General features: G+C 42.3%; 1 protein-coding gene across 1 annotated transcript; it reads left to right on the top strand.

Annotated features, from left to right (window-relative positions):
- Positions 1–6,232: 6,232 nt before the first annotated feature.
- Positions 6,233–8,993, top strand: LOC130909495 (uncharacterized). The gene has a single exon (XM_057826088.1). It carries the CDS (start codon positions 6,630–6,632, stop codon positions 8,574–8,576), a length of 1,947 nt encoding a protein of 648 aa, XP_057682071.1. The 5' UTR covers positions 6,233–6,629; the 3' UTR covers positions 8,577–8,993.
- The last annotated feature ends 8,758 nt before the right edge of the window (positions 8,994–17,751 follow it).

Raw genomic sequence — 17,751 nt, 5'->3', positions numbered from 1 at the left:
TCTTACAGCCCACCTTCGCCGACTGTGAGAAATTTAAGATTTAAACAAATATTTAGTTCTGGATTTAAACATTGTAGTCCAATACTTATTATTTAAAAATAATATTTAAGTTGCTAAATAATGTTGTAAATATGCAAAAAAAGTGACTAAAAACATTTCACACCACATTTTTAACACTGCGTGGCACTAAATGGGAGAAAGATCGTAATTTTCAGCATGTGCTGTTTTACAAACGGCGCCCCATAGGAGGAAGCCTCTTCTGAAGACGGTACACAAGAAAACCCGCCCGTCTCATCAGACCATAGGACATGGTTCCAGTAATCCATGTGCTTTATTGACATGTCTTCAGCAAACTGTTTGCGGGCTTTCTTGTGTACCGTCTTCAGAAGAGGCTTCCTCCTGGGCTGACAGCCATGCACACCAATTTGATGTAGAGTGCGGCGTATGGTCTGAGCACTAACAGGCTGACCCCCCCCCCCCCCCCCCCCCCACCTCTTCAATTTCTGCAGCAATGCTGACAGCACTCCTGTAACAAGTCACATGACATTTTGGACGGAAAATGACAAACAGTACTCAATTCGGACATTTACGGATGTACGTAGTTTCTATGCGGTGTACTCACTTTTGTTGCCAGGGGTTTAGATATTAATAGCTATATTCTAAGTTATTTTGAGGGGAAAATAAATGAACTGTATTATATAAGCTGCACACAGACTACTTTTCATTGTGTCAAAGTGTCATTTTGTCAGTGTTCTCCCATTAAAAGATATACTTAAATATCTGCAGAAATGCGAGGGGTGTACTCACTTTTGTGATACACTGTACAGACTGTTTGGAATGTAGGTGGGATATTTTGTTGAATCAGCATTAGGGTCAGGGTCAGTAATTGTGTGTGTAAAACTAAATGGAGAAGCCTAAATAACGTTTAGTTAGATATTCATGTTAATTGTGAATAATTTGTTTTGGTTCTGTGGGACGGGCTTGTGGTTTGTTTATTTTATGTGTGGAACTAGTTCTTGACGTCATGTTTGACGACGTACAATATAACGCAGGAGTGACTGGGTGGACGGGCAGTTGGCGTTAGGGCAGGAAGGAGGAAGCATAAGAGCAAAAACAGTTTTTGACCTCTCTTCCTATTTGGATTAACATCTTTATATCTCTATCTATCTCTCAGTTGCTCTTTTGTTTATGTGTTTGGATGTCAAGTGTTTGGATTGACTTGTTAAATTTAATTTACGAACACAGAACGAGCAAGTTTTTCATTGTTGCTGTCCAGCACACACGAAGACGATGGAGGAAGACGGCTTTTTGTGTTTTGGATTCTACACTAAACAATAATTGCAGTTGACAGTATGCTTACTGTAAACATTTGTCAATAATAAAACAACAGTGGACACAATTTTATATCACTGGACATTTTAATTGATAACTAGAAACCTCAATTTCTGGAGGAATTACAATGGGGCTTTGATGTGATAAAAACAGGTCTATCAGATCATTTCTTGTTTATTTGGGGACATGTCCTGTTGCATAGCTGTCAATGGCATCGACTTACTTGGGAGCCAGTTGAATGTCAATGGGCTGTAATGGTTAGTTTTTGGTCAAAAATCACAACCACGCATGTTTTTCTGCCATTGAAAATTAATGGGAAATTAAGACGTACATGGCTGTCAATGGCATGGACGTGCATGGCTGTCAATGGCATCGACTTACTTGGGCGCCATGAATGGACTGTCAGGGTAAATGGTCCAAAATCACAAGGACCTACAGCAGGGGTGCCCAAGTCCAGTCCTCGAGAGCCCCTATGCAGCTTGTTTTCCATGTCTCCCTCATCCAACACAGCTGAATCAAATAATCAGGATTGTTATCCGGCTCCTGCAGAGCTTGCTGATGAGCTAATCATTTGATTCAGGTGTGTTAAAGGGGGGAGACATGGAAAACAAGCTGGATAGAGGCTCTCGAGGACCGGACTCGTGCACCCCTGACCTACAGTATGTCTTCCTGCCAAGGGCGTAGGTTTGGTCTCAACATTGGTAGGGACGACATACTAGTATAACCTGCTGTACACATTTTGCTGGGGACGGGACATTTATAGAATAGGGGTCAGGGCTACATTTCTCACCAATATGAACATAATTAATTGATAGGCTAAATGGTCAATGCAAAAATAAATCTGTATTGAGTTTTATGTGTATTGGTTCAGGTGATACACCGTTCACAAGAAATACAACCTTGTTAATCATCAATTAACTATCTATAAGGGGGTAATCTTTAGTTCACCGCATTTCTTAGTTTAATTAACGTTAACATTCGAAAACTTACCTGAGGATATTTCTCTCAACCCAGCTTCCTCCTTGAGTTCGAGAAATTCACACAGATTAATGTTATGCTAACTCTGATGCAGGTCGGACTTTCACTAGCAAAATTAGTGGTGTGTTCCCCACCTCCACAACATTGACGTTGCTTAGAGTGGCTGCTCCTGGCGGGAAAAAAAAATTCTCATGTCCCTCGTCTTTGAGGGGGTCAGAGGAGGCGTTATGTTGAATTTCTGTCGGGCTGTGAATATGTGTGTGTGTGTGGTGGGGCTGTGTCAAGTCATCAGCCAATCAAACGTGAATTTGAGGGAAAATAATAGACTGGCACATTTAGACAGTGAAAAGGGGACTTCAAACTTCGCGTCATCAGTCCATCGCGTTTTTTAAAAAATTTTTCTCAATTAAAACATAAGGACAGATGAGCTGTCCCGAATCGATCGTGTAGTCTCACTCTCCCTTACTCCCTCACCGTGAAGAGTGGGCAACCGGGGAACCAATGGACGGACGACGAAGTGGGTAAGCTACATGTTTTATATAATGTCAAATAGTGCGATCTTTAATAAGGAGGTGGCTTGCATTTTGTGGGTGACAATGCTCCCTGTCCACCGAGAGGGCTGGAGTTTTTCCTTGCCGACATGGAGGGTCAAAGGATGGGGGATGTCCAGGACTTGACCTTTACTTATACCATTTCTATTTATTTCATCTGCTGTTTCTGACTGTGTATCATATTGCCTCTGCAAAGCCCTTTGAGACAACCTTGTTGTGATATAGGGCTATACAAATAAAATAGAATTGAACTGAATTGAGTGGCCACCTCCCTCGGCTGACGACCGTCGCTTTGTTGCACAACATGGTCGCTGGCTGATGTAGGACGAGAGCGCGTGGCTGCCCGAGCCCGGGCGCCCCCGTCTCCGGTTCTCAACTCTGTCGAGACTTCCACCCCCTTGGCCCTCTTCGCGTCCCCACCTATAGAGCGCTATCCTCAGGTTGGGTCCGGGGAGCACCCCGCTCTCGTCTCCGGTTCTTGATTGTGCCGAGACTTCCATCCCCTTCAGCCCTCTTCACGTGCCCGCCTAGAGAACGCTATACTAAACTTGGGCTCGGGCAGCCACGCGCTCCGACGTCGGCCGGTTTGGCCACCGAGAATGCATCATTTTTGGTGTTCATTCCCCTGCTCGTCCCCAACAACGAGCACTTCCTGCCTGCTGGGGCCACAGCAGGGGAACGACAAGCCGAAACTTGCTCGCCAATCGGGCTGGCCGATTGGTGAAGGCAATCATCACCGCCGCTGTGTGTGACATGAGTCGGGGTAGTTTTGCGTGATTTTTCGAGTTCGAAAGGCGAGGAAGAGACTTGGAAGAGCCGCTCGGTTCAGATTAGCATGTAGCCTAGCTCTAAGTCTCCAAGTCGCTGCGGGAAATAACAAGATCCGGATTAACTCCGGTGGCATAAAATATCATTTCAGAGGTTTAAGAAATCAGCAGTTTTGACCATCATGCAGTAATTTAGCCCTGTCATACTGAATAAATGTATTTTTAATATTTCATATTGCATTTAGCACAAGACTGTAATTTTTCAATACCATATAATTTATTTAGCAATTGGGGGTAAATACTTAAGATACAAAGAATATCCTGTAAAAATGTTGGAAAGATCGATGATGAAATTTTGCAGTCTGCTATCGGCCGGCTATCTGTCGCCTTTTGTCATTCTGGATCTTTCTCCTCCATGCTAATTGTATTCTATTCCTCCATTCTTATTCCTCAATTCTAAAGCCGCTGAAATTGCTAATCCACTGACGTCATCACCCAGATGGAGGGGCCAGAGCGCTATAATGACAGGAGGAGCTAAACGGCAGATTTAAAGTGTTGTCAGTAACGCGTTACTGTAATCTGATTACTTTCTTCAGTAACGGATAATCTAACGCGTTCATTTTTCCAAGCCAGTAATCCGATTAAAGTTAGTTTCCCTAGTGCCTGTGCGTTATTATTTTGTTTTTGCTTCATAGTGTATATAGAATGAAGAATACTGTAGTCATGTACGTCATCGGGGGGGAAAAAAACGGGTCACGTGTATTACGATGCTGTTTGAGGCTGTCTGCCACAGCAGTCAACAACAGCATTCTGACGATTCAGCGAGACTAACAGTGAAAGGCAGGATATATACCGCAAATGGATGCCTTTGCTCACTGGAAATACAGCCATTACTTCACATTTCTGTCCAGTAAAGATGACAAAAATATCTCCGTGCGTTGCAAAGTTTACGCTGGCTGAAAAAGACTGTCGGCCGCTAAAAACTCTACATCCAATTCAACAAGGAGGCACTTGGAATTATAGGACAACGCTACAAAACTCGAAACAAAGCCTACAGGTACAAGACAGTCAGCACTTCTACAGTTTGTAACCAGCCTTTATGCACATTTTATTGTCAGTGTTTGTAACCGTAGGCGGAGTTTTACTTTTCTGGGGCTGGGGGCAATAAATGTTGATGACTGAAACATAAGTCAAAAGTTTGAACACACCTAAAGATTTTTACGTTTGATATATTTTCATTACTATTGTAAATCCTCTCTGAATACATCAAAACTATGAACGAACATGTGGAATGGCAAACAAGTGAAATAACTGAAAACAGGTTTTATATTGTACATTTTTCAAAGTATCCACCTTTGAGGTGTCGCCAAACTTTTGGCTAATACTGTATATATACATACGTATATATAAAACTGTTCAAGCTCAGTTGTTGTTGGTTGCGCTTGAAAGCTTAGGTTTACCAAAATTCTAAATACCCATCTTGCCTCCACAGGTGTAGTTTTGGCTTAGCAAAGCAAAAGCTAGTTTCTTAGGTGCTCGTCACATGATGTGCTCGAAAAATGATTTTGACCCATTATGAAATACGTTGTAGGATTCTTGTTCATTTCATTAATTTTTGTTGTTGGTTTTATTGCTTTACAACTTTTATAGACAATATTTTAACAGCTAGGTTATTTTAAAGGGGAAGTTCAGAATTTTTGACATGAGGCTTTATCTTGGAGTTAGCGGGGGTTTATATAGTCGTTGGAGTTGATTTGAACAAATTCCGTGCCGTTTGTCAGTTATTTGTGAGTTTCAGGGCTCCGGGGTAGCTAAACTAGCGCGAGTCAATGGTGGTTAAAATCAACTCCATCAGCTAATTAAACCCCCGCTAACTCAAAGATTAAGCCTTAAATTAAAAATTCAATTACATGCGATGACATTTTTTTGTTGTCATTTTTATGTTGCAAAAGGAGAAAAATTGGTAAAAAGTAACTGATAAGTTACTTTTAAAGTAACTTAGTAACTTTGATAATAAATTAATTGTTAAAGTAACTAGATTACTTTTTTGAGGTGTAATCAGTAATTACATTATTTTTTTTAAGTAATCTGTGACAACACTGGATTTAAAGACTCATTTCTCATCATCTGCATTTTGCCAAATTGTTGTATATAGTCGAATCGTCTCAAAATATGATTTTAATTCCAATAATAACGCCATTTGAGAAAAACTGTGACACCTTTTTAAAACAATACATCTTTTCACTGCGGAAGCATATCGATAGCCTTTTGGGCTACAAAGTATCACGGTATATCACCTTTTTGATATTTTGTCACACCCATTTTCGCACACGACAGTAAACTGCCACTCTTGTCTGAATGTTTTGAAATGAATGACCGTAATGCTTGAAAAATGCGGGTGCCCTCATTTTAAGGTCCGTGTTTCACCACATGAACTGCAACGCCCGCTGGCTGACTGCAGTGCATCCTCCCCGCTTTCGATTCGATGCCTTCAAACGGTTAGGACTGACGAAGTACACTTTATCTTGAGTTCTTTTAAATCTGCAAGGTAATCAAACATGAAGCGACAAGTTTGTTTTGCCCTGATTTTATCGCTAGTGCGCTCTGTCATCTGGGATAGACTGCAGACTGAAATTACGGAGCCCGTCGAGGGGCTGCAGTGGAAGCAGAACCATGCTTTTTCGGTCGAGTGGGACGAAAGCAGTTGGACATGCCGGAAATGCACGTGAGACCGTTGGCGTGTACATTCCGACAGCTCCCACGCTAAATTGCGACATAGCCTTACTGATGCGGGGCCCGTCGACTATTGGAGAGCCCTACCTGAAACAGAAACGCAAAGAGAAGAAAAGGACAAACTCATCGACTAGACGACCAGTGCAGTCGCCGGCTTCTTGTGCATTGGACAAGGAGCGCGGCCCTATCGCCAAACCTTTCTACCCGTGGCATACTTTGAGCGCGGACAGTATCGTGAGATTGCAAGTCTACTTCACCGAGAGCGAGCATGAAGCGACAAGTTTGTTTTGCTCTGATTTTATTGCTTGTGCGCTCTGCCGCCTGGGACTCAGTTTACTTCACCGAGGGCGAGTCCTTGACACTGCGGCCTAAAATTACAGGACAAGTCAAGAGCCTAGAGTGGAAGCGGAACCACACTTTTTTGGTCGAGTGGGACGGAAGTTTTCTTTTTGACAGTAAAGACGTGAAAAGGCGAACCACTCTTCATGTGAAAAACGGCACGCTGGAGATCTCGGATGCGGTTCCGTCGGACGCGGGCAGGTACACACTGTTACTCAACAACGTGGAGCTGGACCAAGTCTTTGAAGCTATCTTCATCCGCCGCATAGACGCACCGGTAGTTCACATTTGTCCGTTGAAGTGCAGCTGCCGTTCAGACAACTGTACGCTACATTGCGGCAAACGCCTTACCGACGTGGGGCCCGTCGACTATTTTTGGAGAGCCTTACCCGGAGGTGAAATGCAAAAAGGAGGATTGGACAAACGCATTGACCGGATGAACAGTGCCTTTGCCAACTTCTCGTGCGTCATCAAGAACCCGGTGGACCGGAAGGAGAGCGACCCTATTGACAACCCTTTCTACCAGTGCGACAATCGAAGCACGGACAATTTCGTGGTATTGCCAGTCAACTTTGCCGAGGGCCAGTCCTTGAGACTATGCCCCGGAATTAAAGATCCTATCGAGACCCTGGAGTGGAAGCGGAACCTTGACCCTTTGGTTGAGTGGGATAAAGGACAATTGTTTTTTTACAGCAGAGATGTGAAAAGGCGAACCACTCTGGATGTGAAAACCGGCGTGCTGGAGATCTCGGATGCGGTCGCGTCGGACGCGGGCAGGTACACGCTGTTGCTCAACAACGCGGAGCTGGACCAAGTCTTCGAAGCTACCGTCATCCGCCGCCCACACAAGCTGCAAGTGTACGTGAGCCCGTTGTTGTGCACGTGCCGTTCCGACAACTGTATGCTACATTGTGGCAAACGCCTTACCGAGGTGGGGGTTGTCCAATTTTATTGGCAAGCCTTACCCGGTGGTGAAATGCAAAAAGGAGGATGGGACAGACGCATCGACCAGATGAACAGCACTATCGCCAATTTCTCTTGCATTGTTACGAACTCAGTGTACTGGAAGCAGAGCGACCCTATAGGCAACCCTTTTTACCAGTGCAACAATCGGAGCACAGACAATGTCGTGGTATTGCCAGTCTACTTCACCGAGGGTCAGTCCTTGACACTGCGGCCCGAAATTACAGGACATTTCGAGAGCCTAGAGTGGAAGCGGAACAACACTCTTTTGGTCAAGTGGGATCGATGCCAGTTGCCTTCTTACAGCAAAGACATGAAAGGGCGAACCAATCTGGATGTGAAAACCGGCGTGCTAGAGATCTCGCACGCGGTTGCGACAGACGTGGGCAGGTACACGCTGTTGCTCAACAATGAGAAGCTGGACCAAGTCTTCGAAGCCACCTTCATCCGCCGCCTGGACACGCCGCAAGTGAACGTAACCTCGTTGGCGTGCACGTCCCGCTCCGACAACTGTACGCTACGTTGTGACATACGCCTTACTGACGTGGGGCCCGTCAACTATTCTTGGAGAACCCAACCTGGAGGGGAAACACAAATTGGAGAAAGGGAGAAACTGATCGACCGGACCACCAGCGCGGTCGCCAACTTCTCGTGCATCGTCACCAATCCGGTGGACCGGAAGGAGAGCTACCCGTTTGACAACCCTTTCTACCTGTGGCACACTTTGAGTGCGGGCAGTATCGTGGGATTGCAGGTGGGGCTGATGGTCGTGCTGGCTATTATGGGAACACTGATTTGGTACTGCTCGAGAAGGCCATGCGGCAAGCCCAGACGTCGGGTAGGGGAAGACAAATCGGAAGGCGAAGCAATGAACTGTCTGCCGAGCCGCCCCGATGATGCCACGGCAATGTAAAAGCGCCTTCTTTTGTTTTGCTCGACATCGCCGTCTTACATACACTGTTATGTCGGTGGAATATTTTGTTGAATCAGCATTAGGGTAATTAATTGTGTGTGTAAAAACTAAACAATAATTGCAGTTGACTGTATGCTTACTCTAAACGTTTGTCAATAATAAAGCAACACTGTTCATAACTAGAACCTGCAATTTCTGGAGAAATTAAAGTGGGACATTGATGTGATAGAACCAGCTCTTTCAGGTCACTTATTGTTGATTTGAGGACATTTCAGGGACATGTCCTGTTGATATCAGTAGGCCTGTCACGATAAAAAATTTGAGTAGGCGATACACAGTATGAATAAGTATCTGAACCTTTTGGAATTTGTCACATTTCTGCTTAAAATCACCATCAAATGTGATCTGATCTTTGTAAAAATCAAACAGATGAAAAAAAAAGTGTCTGCTTGAATAAAACCACCCAAATATTTATAGGTTTTCATATTCTAATGAGGATAGTATGCAACCAATGCCAGAAGGGGGGAAAATAAGTAAGTTAACCATCGCATTTAACTCATTCAGTCCCAGCCATCTTCACCCCCCTTCGCTCTCGGCCGTTTAACTGGATTTTGACTGATTTTGCAAGGCCCACAGAAAATTCTGTTCATATGCTATATCACTGAAAAAAATAACTCATTGGATGAACACAAATTAATTTTGGGCAGGATTTCCATCCATTAAATTTATATAGCCCCAACCCAAACTAAGTAACTCCTTGTAATATGATAAAATTGAGTTTGTCAAACTCATTTTTATCAAATACAGCCAAAATAAAATTAGTACTTTAACTGGCCTCAACTTATTTACATTTGTTTAACTTAAATTAATATAGTCTAAAAAAAAAAAAAATCATACTACATTTGACCCTCATATCAAGACTGAACACAAAATCTGGACAGTTTTTATTTAAAACAAATAAAAACGCATCCCAATTTACAGTATCTCTATCGCCTACATAGAACTCATCAAAATGATGAAAAACATTCTCTTAAGTTTTTTTCCTCTATGATGAAGACAGTACATGACCTATCACATTTAGAAAAGTAATCTGCTGACTTCAAAAGTGGTTCGCTCGATTGAAGGTGAAGGGAAATATGAAGTGGATGTCCTGACTGGTATTCCTGCTGGCCCAGTCGCACACAAACTTTTGAACCAAGAAGGTTTTCCCAATTCCTCTAAAGCCAATGGTGAGAAGTGTTCGTATCGGGCGGGTCTTCCCGTCATGGGTTTTGAAGATGTCGCACGGCAGGATTGACTCATTGGCCGCGGCAGCACGCGTCTCCATCTGAAGGACCTCATGTCGCTCGTCGGGGCTGACGGCGGCTCCATAGGTGACGTCCAACTTACAGTATGTACAAAAAACAACGCCCTTGTGCCAAACCTAGAGCACATGGACACCAGAGACATGAATAGAGAAACGTCACACCCAGAAAGAGAAGAAGCATTTTTGATGAAGGCTCTTCATCAAGTCATAGTCCACCTGGCTTTTGTGCAGTATGTGTTTGAGAAGCAAAACATGCAATTTTTCAGAAAACTGATAATGCTCCAATTGTTTTCCAGGGTACAGGGAGCACCTGGGTGAGTGTTTCAGAATGGAGGTCCAACCAAATCTGTCCAACCCGAATTGAATGCAGACTGGGTCAGGGTTTCAGGAAAACTCATTTTTCCTCTTCTCATGGTTAACCTTTTTCAAGTCTCTGTGGTTCTAACACCAGAAGCTACTTTGGGGACTAACCTCTTATTTCCAGCATGTTGCGACACAACATCTCAACATTGTCTATCTTCTCCAGAATCTTGATGGTCTCATCCAGAGTGTTCTCGCCGTGCTTGATCACCAGCTTGTCAGCAATGTACACACGGCGGGGGGTTTTACGTACCCTTTTAGGCAGGTCCGTGTAGAACTTGAAGTGCTTGAAATTGTCCTCCCCAAGATCCATCAGCGTTTTCAACAGTAGCTTCTTCTGCTCACTATCCAGAGCCATCCTTCCTCCTGGTAAACATGTGAACGAAGTGACAAACGATTGGGTATCTGTGATGAACAATTGCACGCCGTAAAAAAATTGGTTTTTGCACACATGAATGCACAATAAATAAGTAAACGATTTTTAAGACCAGATCAAAAGAAAAAGCGGACAATATTTCTATCAAACGTGTTGATAACGCGGCAGCACGAGCGGGACTTTAAAAATTTTGCCGGATCTGTTGGTCAAGCGATTGTTCATCTTCAAACAGGAGGTTTAATATTTCTTTGTAAAGACATTTGAATTCCTCAACACACTCATTTTCTATTCCATAGTGCACCAAATGTACGTTTTGTACATCCGTCATCAAAACGTCTATTACATTCATTTGATTAGACATATCTTTCATTCTTTGTCTTCTCAATCAAATGCTTCTTTGCATTTTTTTCTTCTCATCCATTCTCAGTTAGCCTACGAGACCTTCCTTGTTCCAAACTTGTCAAAAGACTTTCTTCCTTTCCTCCTTCCATTATGTTAACTGCTGAGTGGCTCATTGTATCATAAGTCCAAAGGTGCTTCTTTACAAAAGTCAACTTTCTTAATTAAAACAATGCAAAACAGCTTCTCATATACTGATGCCAAACTGCATGGATGAGTAGAAGTCTTGACGTAGTCAAAGTTTAGGTTCTCTTTCATGTTCACTCAAACTTTAGCTAGGTGTAGCCGAGCTAGCACATTAGCATTGTTTAGCATTAGCCTCTGAAGTTTTAGCTCTCTTTGCCACATTTATTGCGGGCGTAGCTAATATTTGAGATTTCTAAAGTTTGTCTTCCTCTATAGACCCTACCCACGTGACGTCACAACTCCGCTCTCCTGAATGGTACCGCCCAATTGTCCGTCAACACATAGTGTTAACCTGTTACGGCTACGTACATTCCTCCTATTTACGACGTGTTTTTCTGCTCGTTAACATTAATAATCAAAATGGTGAAGGCGTGTGTGGCGGTCGGTTGCAATAACAGAGAAGATAGACGGAGAAGACGGAGAGACTTGAAGTTCTACCGGATTCCGAGAGACCCAGAGAGAAGAGAGCGAGATGGGCTGCTGCAATTCGACGAGAAAACTGGGCTCCAAACGATTACCACAGATTATGTAGTAGTCATTTTATATCTGGTAAAATGCATTTAATATATATTTAGAGGGTTTTGGGCTGACAACCACAATTAAGATCATTGCTAAGCTAATCGCCGACAACATACATGTATGTATGTAGTGAGAGTGCTATCGCTAAACCATATAAACATTAAAAGCCCTAACTCCATTGACAAACGACATGAAATACATTAGACTTGACAGTGGATGTTAGCAATAACAAAAGATTTTGAATTGAAAATTTCGTAACTCACCTTTCCAAGCACAAGATAGATTCCTGCCGAATTTTCGTGGACGAGGACCTGTTTCACCCAACCAGCAACGAAGTATTTATAAGCCTCCAAGCTCTTAAAGTTTTTCGTGAAAATAGGCTGATTTTGTGTGGACGAGATAATTGTAAATATCAACGTAGCAGATGTCAGGCAGAGAGGGCGAAGACAATGGGTCGAAAAACATCGATTTGGGCATCAAATATGGATCTGGCAACTGTATAGAACGAAGCTTTTCCACATAACGCCTTTTATGCAACACATCCAGTGCGTTTACGGCATCCGAAAGCACCGGGTCTTCCATGAAATGCATTTTAAATTGCTGGATCAATTGAGACCAATGCTAATAAAGAGACAAAATGACGGACAAGGGGGCGGAACCGTACAGCGAGCACGTGATTTTGTGACGTCGGTGCATACCTTAGCTCGGTGTAGCCTAGTCAGCATGATAGTTACGTTAGCATTACCTTCTGAAATTATAGCTTTCTCTTTGTGCCACATTTATTGCGGGCCTATGTTCTCATAGAATCAAAGGATTACAAGATTTCCAAAATTCGTCTTCCTGTAGCAGCTTAGCCTCTGCCAGTTTTGGTCCAAGAGAGGAATATTTAGTCATTCACTGCAGCACTACCAACCACTTAGCTAGTTTTTTTTTTTTTTTTTTTTAACTAATAATGGTGCGATAAACCAACACGTACCCTGAAGCCAGGCAAATGACGAGTCTTGGCGCAGGAGACAACGACAGGACGACTTTGTCTTTGAACTTTGTAACGCTGCTGTAATCTTCTGCTGGGCTGCTGTTGTTGAAAAAACTGTCTCACTTGCACCTCAGCTGGCTTTATCTGCCCAAGATACGGAAGCATGCTGCTTTAAACTGCTTACTTGAAAGCATGTTCCTTCCTCTCTACGACTCATCACGTGACACTGCTTAAATTGGTCCAACACAATCGATTGCTCTTCCTCACATTGAACGCTATCATCGCAATCGGTGCCATTATGTGGACGTTTTCGCTCTCTTTTTGGGTAATGTAGATGTACAGTATATTTCCTTTTATTCACATAAGTATTATCTGTTCTAGGGATGTCAAATTTATCGCGTTAGCAGGTGGTAATTGTCAAGTTCAAAAATAGACCCTTAGGTAGACATTTGTAAAATTAACCAAAAATAAGGAGAGAAGACACTCAGTTTTCTTGGCCAAGGAGAGCAAAGAGGGACTAGACAGAGAAATGCTAGATTACGCTGTATAGTCACCAAAATTGATCTCAGGAAAAAACCCTCCTTGCTCTTTTTATTAGGGGTTTGTCCTATCACAGAAGGGTGCCGCCCTAAAGGGAGTGGGAAAGCAAGCTGGAGACACCCATGTGATTTTGGTTGGCTATGTGTGAGCATGTAGGTGGAACTAACTAAATACACGTGTGTAAGCAAGGCCACAGGTAAAGTGGTCAAAATGACCCAGACACTTCAGTTATGCAACGCCATGGAAGATGTCCTCGAATGGAAAATTGTCCTCGAAAGTCTAGACGTAAGATGCTGAAGATGTCCTAGAAGGTCTAGTTACGCAATGTTGCGGCTATGGAGCAAGGCAGTTGTCATCCCGACCCTCTTTACTCTTTGTAACACTTAAACATTATACTACAACCTAGTATAGCAAGCAATAATCATTTACTGGTTATATCAATAAGAAAAAATATGGCAATATGTATTATGTGTTAGGTATGTATGAGCACAAGTAAATATTCAATCAAGAAAATATTCAATCAACCCTCGATAATTAACTCAACAGTAATTAATTTTTTACAAGAAAAAGGGTAATAAAATAAATGTGTGGCAACAGACTTGAGCATTACGTCTGTCTGCACCACGCTACACAATAAAAAAATATAATAATTAGGGCTGTCAAATTACAATTTTTAATCGAGTTAATTACAGCTTAAAAATTAATTAATCGTAATTAATCACAATCGCAATTCAAACCATTTATAAAATATGCCATATTTTTCTGTAAATTATATATATATTCTGTAAAATAAATTGTTGGAATGGAAAGATATGACACAAGATGGATATATACATTCAACATACGGTACATGAGGACTAGTGGGCATTTCACTCTACTGTCATTTAAATCTGTCTATGCTGTCCTCACTCCGAAGCGTCTACTTTTTCCAAAGCTAGACAGCTAGTGAACGACGCCATAATAATCAGACTTTTCTTTTTCATCTGATTTAATCAAATGGCCTCAAACCATTGTCCTCTTTAGACTGTCGTAAAACTACAAAAAAAAAAAGTACACAAGCATTGCATTAGCAACAACGTTAGCTTAGCACGCTATACAGGTTCACAAAACATAAACAAAAAGCGTCTCATACAAAAAATATAACATTTCGCTTACTAACATAATATGTGCATTATTTACAACAACCATACTTAACGGACAAATTTTGTCCAAGGATCATATAAGCACAACATTACAACGTAGGCGTCAGCCCGAGACGTCCTGCAGCCATATTGAACTGGCAAGACAACAATAAACCATTTTGCAAAGCGACCACAAGAGTTCGCTGTTAGACAGCACAAAAAGCCTTGCTGTAAAACCTACCAAAAGGCAGAATACTGTCTGAGCGGGACATGTGCGTTAATTGCGTCAAATATTTTAACGTGATTAATTTAAAAATTACCGCGCATTAACGCGGTAATTATGACAGCCCTAATTATAATATAAACCTCTTCAACTCCTTTCTTTCCCTGAAGATCCGATCATTTTTCCTTTGCATTGCCCTATTTTATTGTATCAATTCATCAAGCTTGTCCCCCCCCCTCCCCCAATTTGTTGTTCCGAAAAAAACATGCATCTGAACCAGTCAGAGCTAACTATCCATGCTGTTCACATTTCAGCCATTAAATGGACAACAGAATTTTACCAATGACATTTATGAAAAGTTTCAATCCAGTTTCGCTCTACGGCGCTCTACACGTGTATTATTATTATCATAATTAAATCTTGCATTCCACCATTGTACTTGACGGAGATTGAATGCTGAAATATTTCCAGACCACCAACATTTTCTTTTCCTAGTTTTTCTTTTCCCTCCAAATGAAAAAGCTGCCCTGGCATTGGTTAGGATCGGCTATTGGCCCGCTCTCATTGGTCTGGAGCAGGTCAATAGCGAAAGCTGCTTGGCATGCAAAGTGATCACGTGAGATCACTTAACACAGTAGTAGTGAGCGCCATGAGAAAGGCGGCTGCGGTCAAGTGTTACAATACTGAACCGGTAAATGGTATCGGCACCCTATTTTGGTACGTGCTGGTACCGATGCCACCCTTTTAATGCTGGATCGGCCGCCCCGCCAATACTAGTATCGGTGCATCTTTTTTACAACCCCTAGCAAAAAGTATGGAATCACCAGTCTCGGACGAGTACTCACGCAGACATTTTATTATATAGAACAAACTCAGATAAAAAGCTTGAAAAAAATAATTAGTTCAAAAGTGCAACTCTTTAGCATTCAGAAACACTAAAAGAAATTTATTGGAAAAAAAAACATTGTGGGGGTCAGTAAATGTTACATGAGCAAGTGCAGGGAAATATATATGGAATCACTCCATTCTGAGGAAAAAAATATGGAATCATGAGAAACAAGCAAAGAAATAAAAATCAAAACACATCTCTAGTATTTAGTAGCGCCACCTTTGGTTTTTGACATCTTGCAGTCTCTGAGGCACTTATGAGTATTCATCATCAATTTGGTGGCAACTCTCTTTGATTGCAGTGCCAGATCATCCTTGCTGGAGCCGTGCTGTGGACCTTTTTTTTTTTTTCCATTTCCACCACAGGTTTTCACAAGGGTTGAGATCTGGGCTATTTGCAGGCCATGACATTGACTGGATGAGTCTTTCTCCAATGAATGCTTCAACAGTTTTAGATCTGTGGCATGATGCATTGCCATCTTGGAAAATGACGAACATATTTTCAATTGTTGAGGTAATTATCGAGGTTTGATTAAATATTTGCTTGGTTGGTTGATTGAATATTTGCTTGTGCTCATATATACCATAAATAATACATATTGCCATATTTTTCTTACTTATATAATCAGTAAATGATTATTGCTTGCTATACCAGGTTGTAGTATAATGCTTAAGTGTTACAAAGAGTAAAAGAGGGTCAAGATGACAACTGTTTTGCTTCATGGCCGCATCATTGCGTAACTAGACCTTCCGAGGCATCTTCAGCACCTGGCGTCTGGACTTTCGTCTAGACCTTCGAGGACAATTTTCCATCCGAGGACATCTTCCATGGCCGCAGCGTTGCATAACTGAAGTGTCTGGATTATTTTGACTGTTTACATGATTGTTTACATAAGCTCTTGCTTCCACACGTGTATTCACTTAGTTCCACCTACATGCACACACATATCCAATCGAAAACCACATGGGTGTCTCCAGCTTGCTCTCCCTTCCCTCAGGGCGGCATCCATTTTTGTTTAGGACAAACCCCTAAATACCAAGGATTTTTTTTCCTTTAGATCAATTTTGGTGACTCACGAGTAACATTTTGCTCTCCTTGGCCAAGAAAAGTGTCTTCTCTCCTTATTTCTGGGTAATTTTACAAATGTCTACTTAAGGATCTATTTTTGATATTTTTGAACTTGACAGATAAGAAAGCTAAAATTTCAATGTAAACTTTTGCATTCATTGAAGATTTAACCACAGCCATCTCCCCAATGCCTTTGCCTGACATGCAGCCCCATATCATCAAGGACTGAGGGAATTTTGATGTTTTCTTCAGGCAGTCATCTTGGTAAATCTCACTGGAACGGCACCTAACAAAAGTTCCAGTTTCATCACCTTGTCAAGAGTCAAGAATCTGCATTGGACAAGGTGATGATGCTGGAGCCAGGAGTTTTTGTCGTTGTTCATTTTCACAAGTTATTTGAAATGGATGTTATTTAAAGATAATCTATTACAAACTCTGTTATAGTGAGTGGAATAGCTGGAGATGAGCAATGTAATGAGGTGGGTGATATTTTTGAAATTTTATGGCTCAATTTCAAGAGCCATCAAAGTGGATGATGCGATTTTGGAGTTTTTCACCAATGCTTGATTGTTGAGTTCAACTCAGGGGCCGCTGTAAACTCTTACTGTTAGTACTGGCCACGGGGTGGCTGGAGCATGATGTGTACATATGATGCCCCCTCTACATTTCTGACTGCCCCCTCCTACATATCTGCCTACAACAGATCCTGCTTCCAAATAATATTGCTTCAGTAGAAGTAGTCATCTGAAAATATTCACTCAAGTACAAGGCGGCGGGGGTGCAGTGAAGTCAACCGCGCCCGCTTGGGATCGTGAGCCAGCAGCAGCCACGCTCACCTCCCCCTCAACAGGCGTAGCCACACCCATCTTCACGAGACGCTCTGACAAACAGGCCTTTATCTCTATCTTCCGCCCGTTTTAAGGGACGGGAATGTCAAATAGGTTCGCAACCAAGAGAAGGTCGGCTTTACTGCAGCGATCCAATTTATCGATTGACGGAAAAAGCGCAAACTCCTCCATGTCGAATATGGCGGACAGAATACTGTGGAACCTGAAATATGACAAACGGGAAGCGAACAGCACTGTGCGAGGTCAAAAGTGACAAATGAAAAGCGAACACAAAACACCACGGCCAAAAGAGCACGGGTACCATCACTGCGAGAGGTCCCGGGTCCGACTCCCAGACGAGCCCCCAATTTTATGTTACGTCCCA

This window comes from Corythoichthys intestinalis, chromosome 1 (assembly GCF_030265065.1).
Source record: "Corythoichthys intestinalis isolate RoL2023-P3 chromosome 1, ASM3026506v1, whole genome shotgun sequence".
NCBI lineage: Eukaryota > Metazoa > Chordata > Actinopteri > Syngnathiformes > Syngnathidae > Corythoichthys > Corythoichthys intestinalis.
This window is presented reverse-complemented; position numbering and strand designations above follow the sequence as displayed.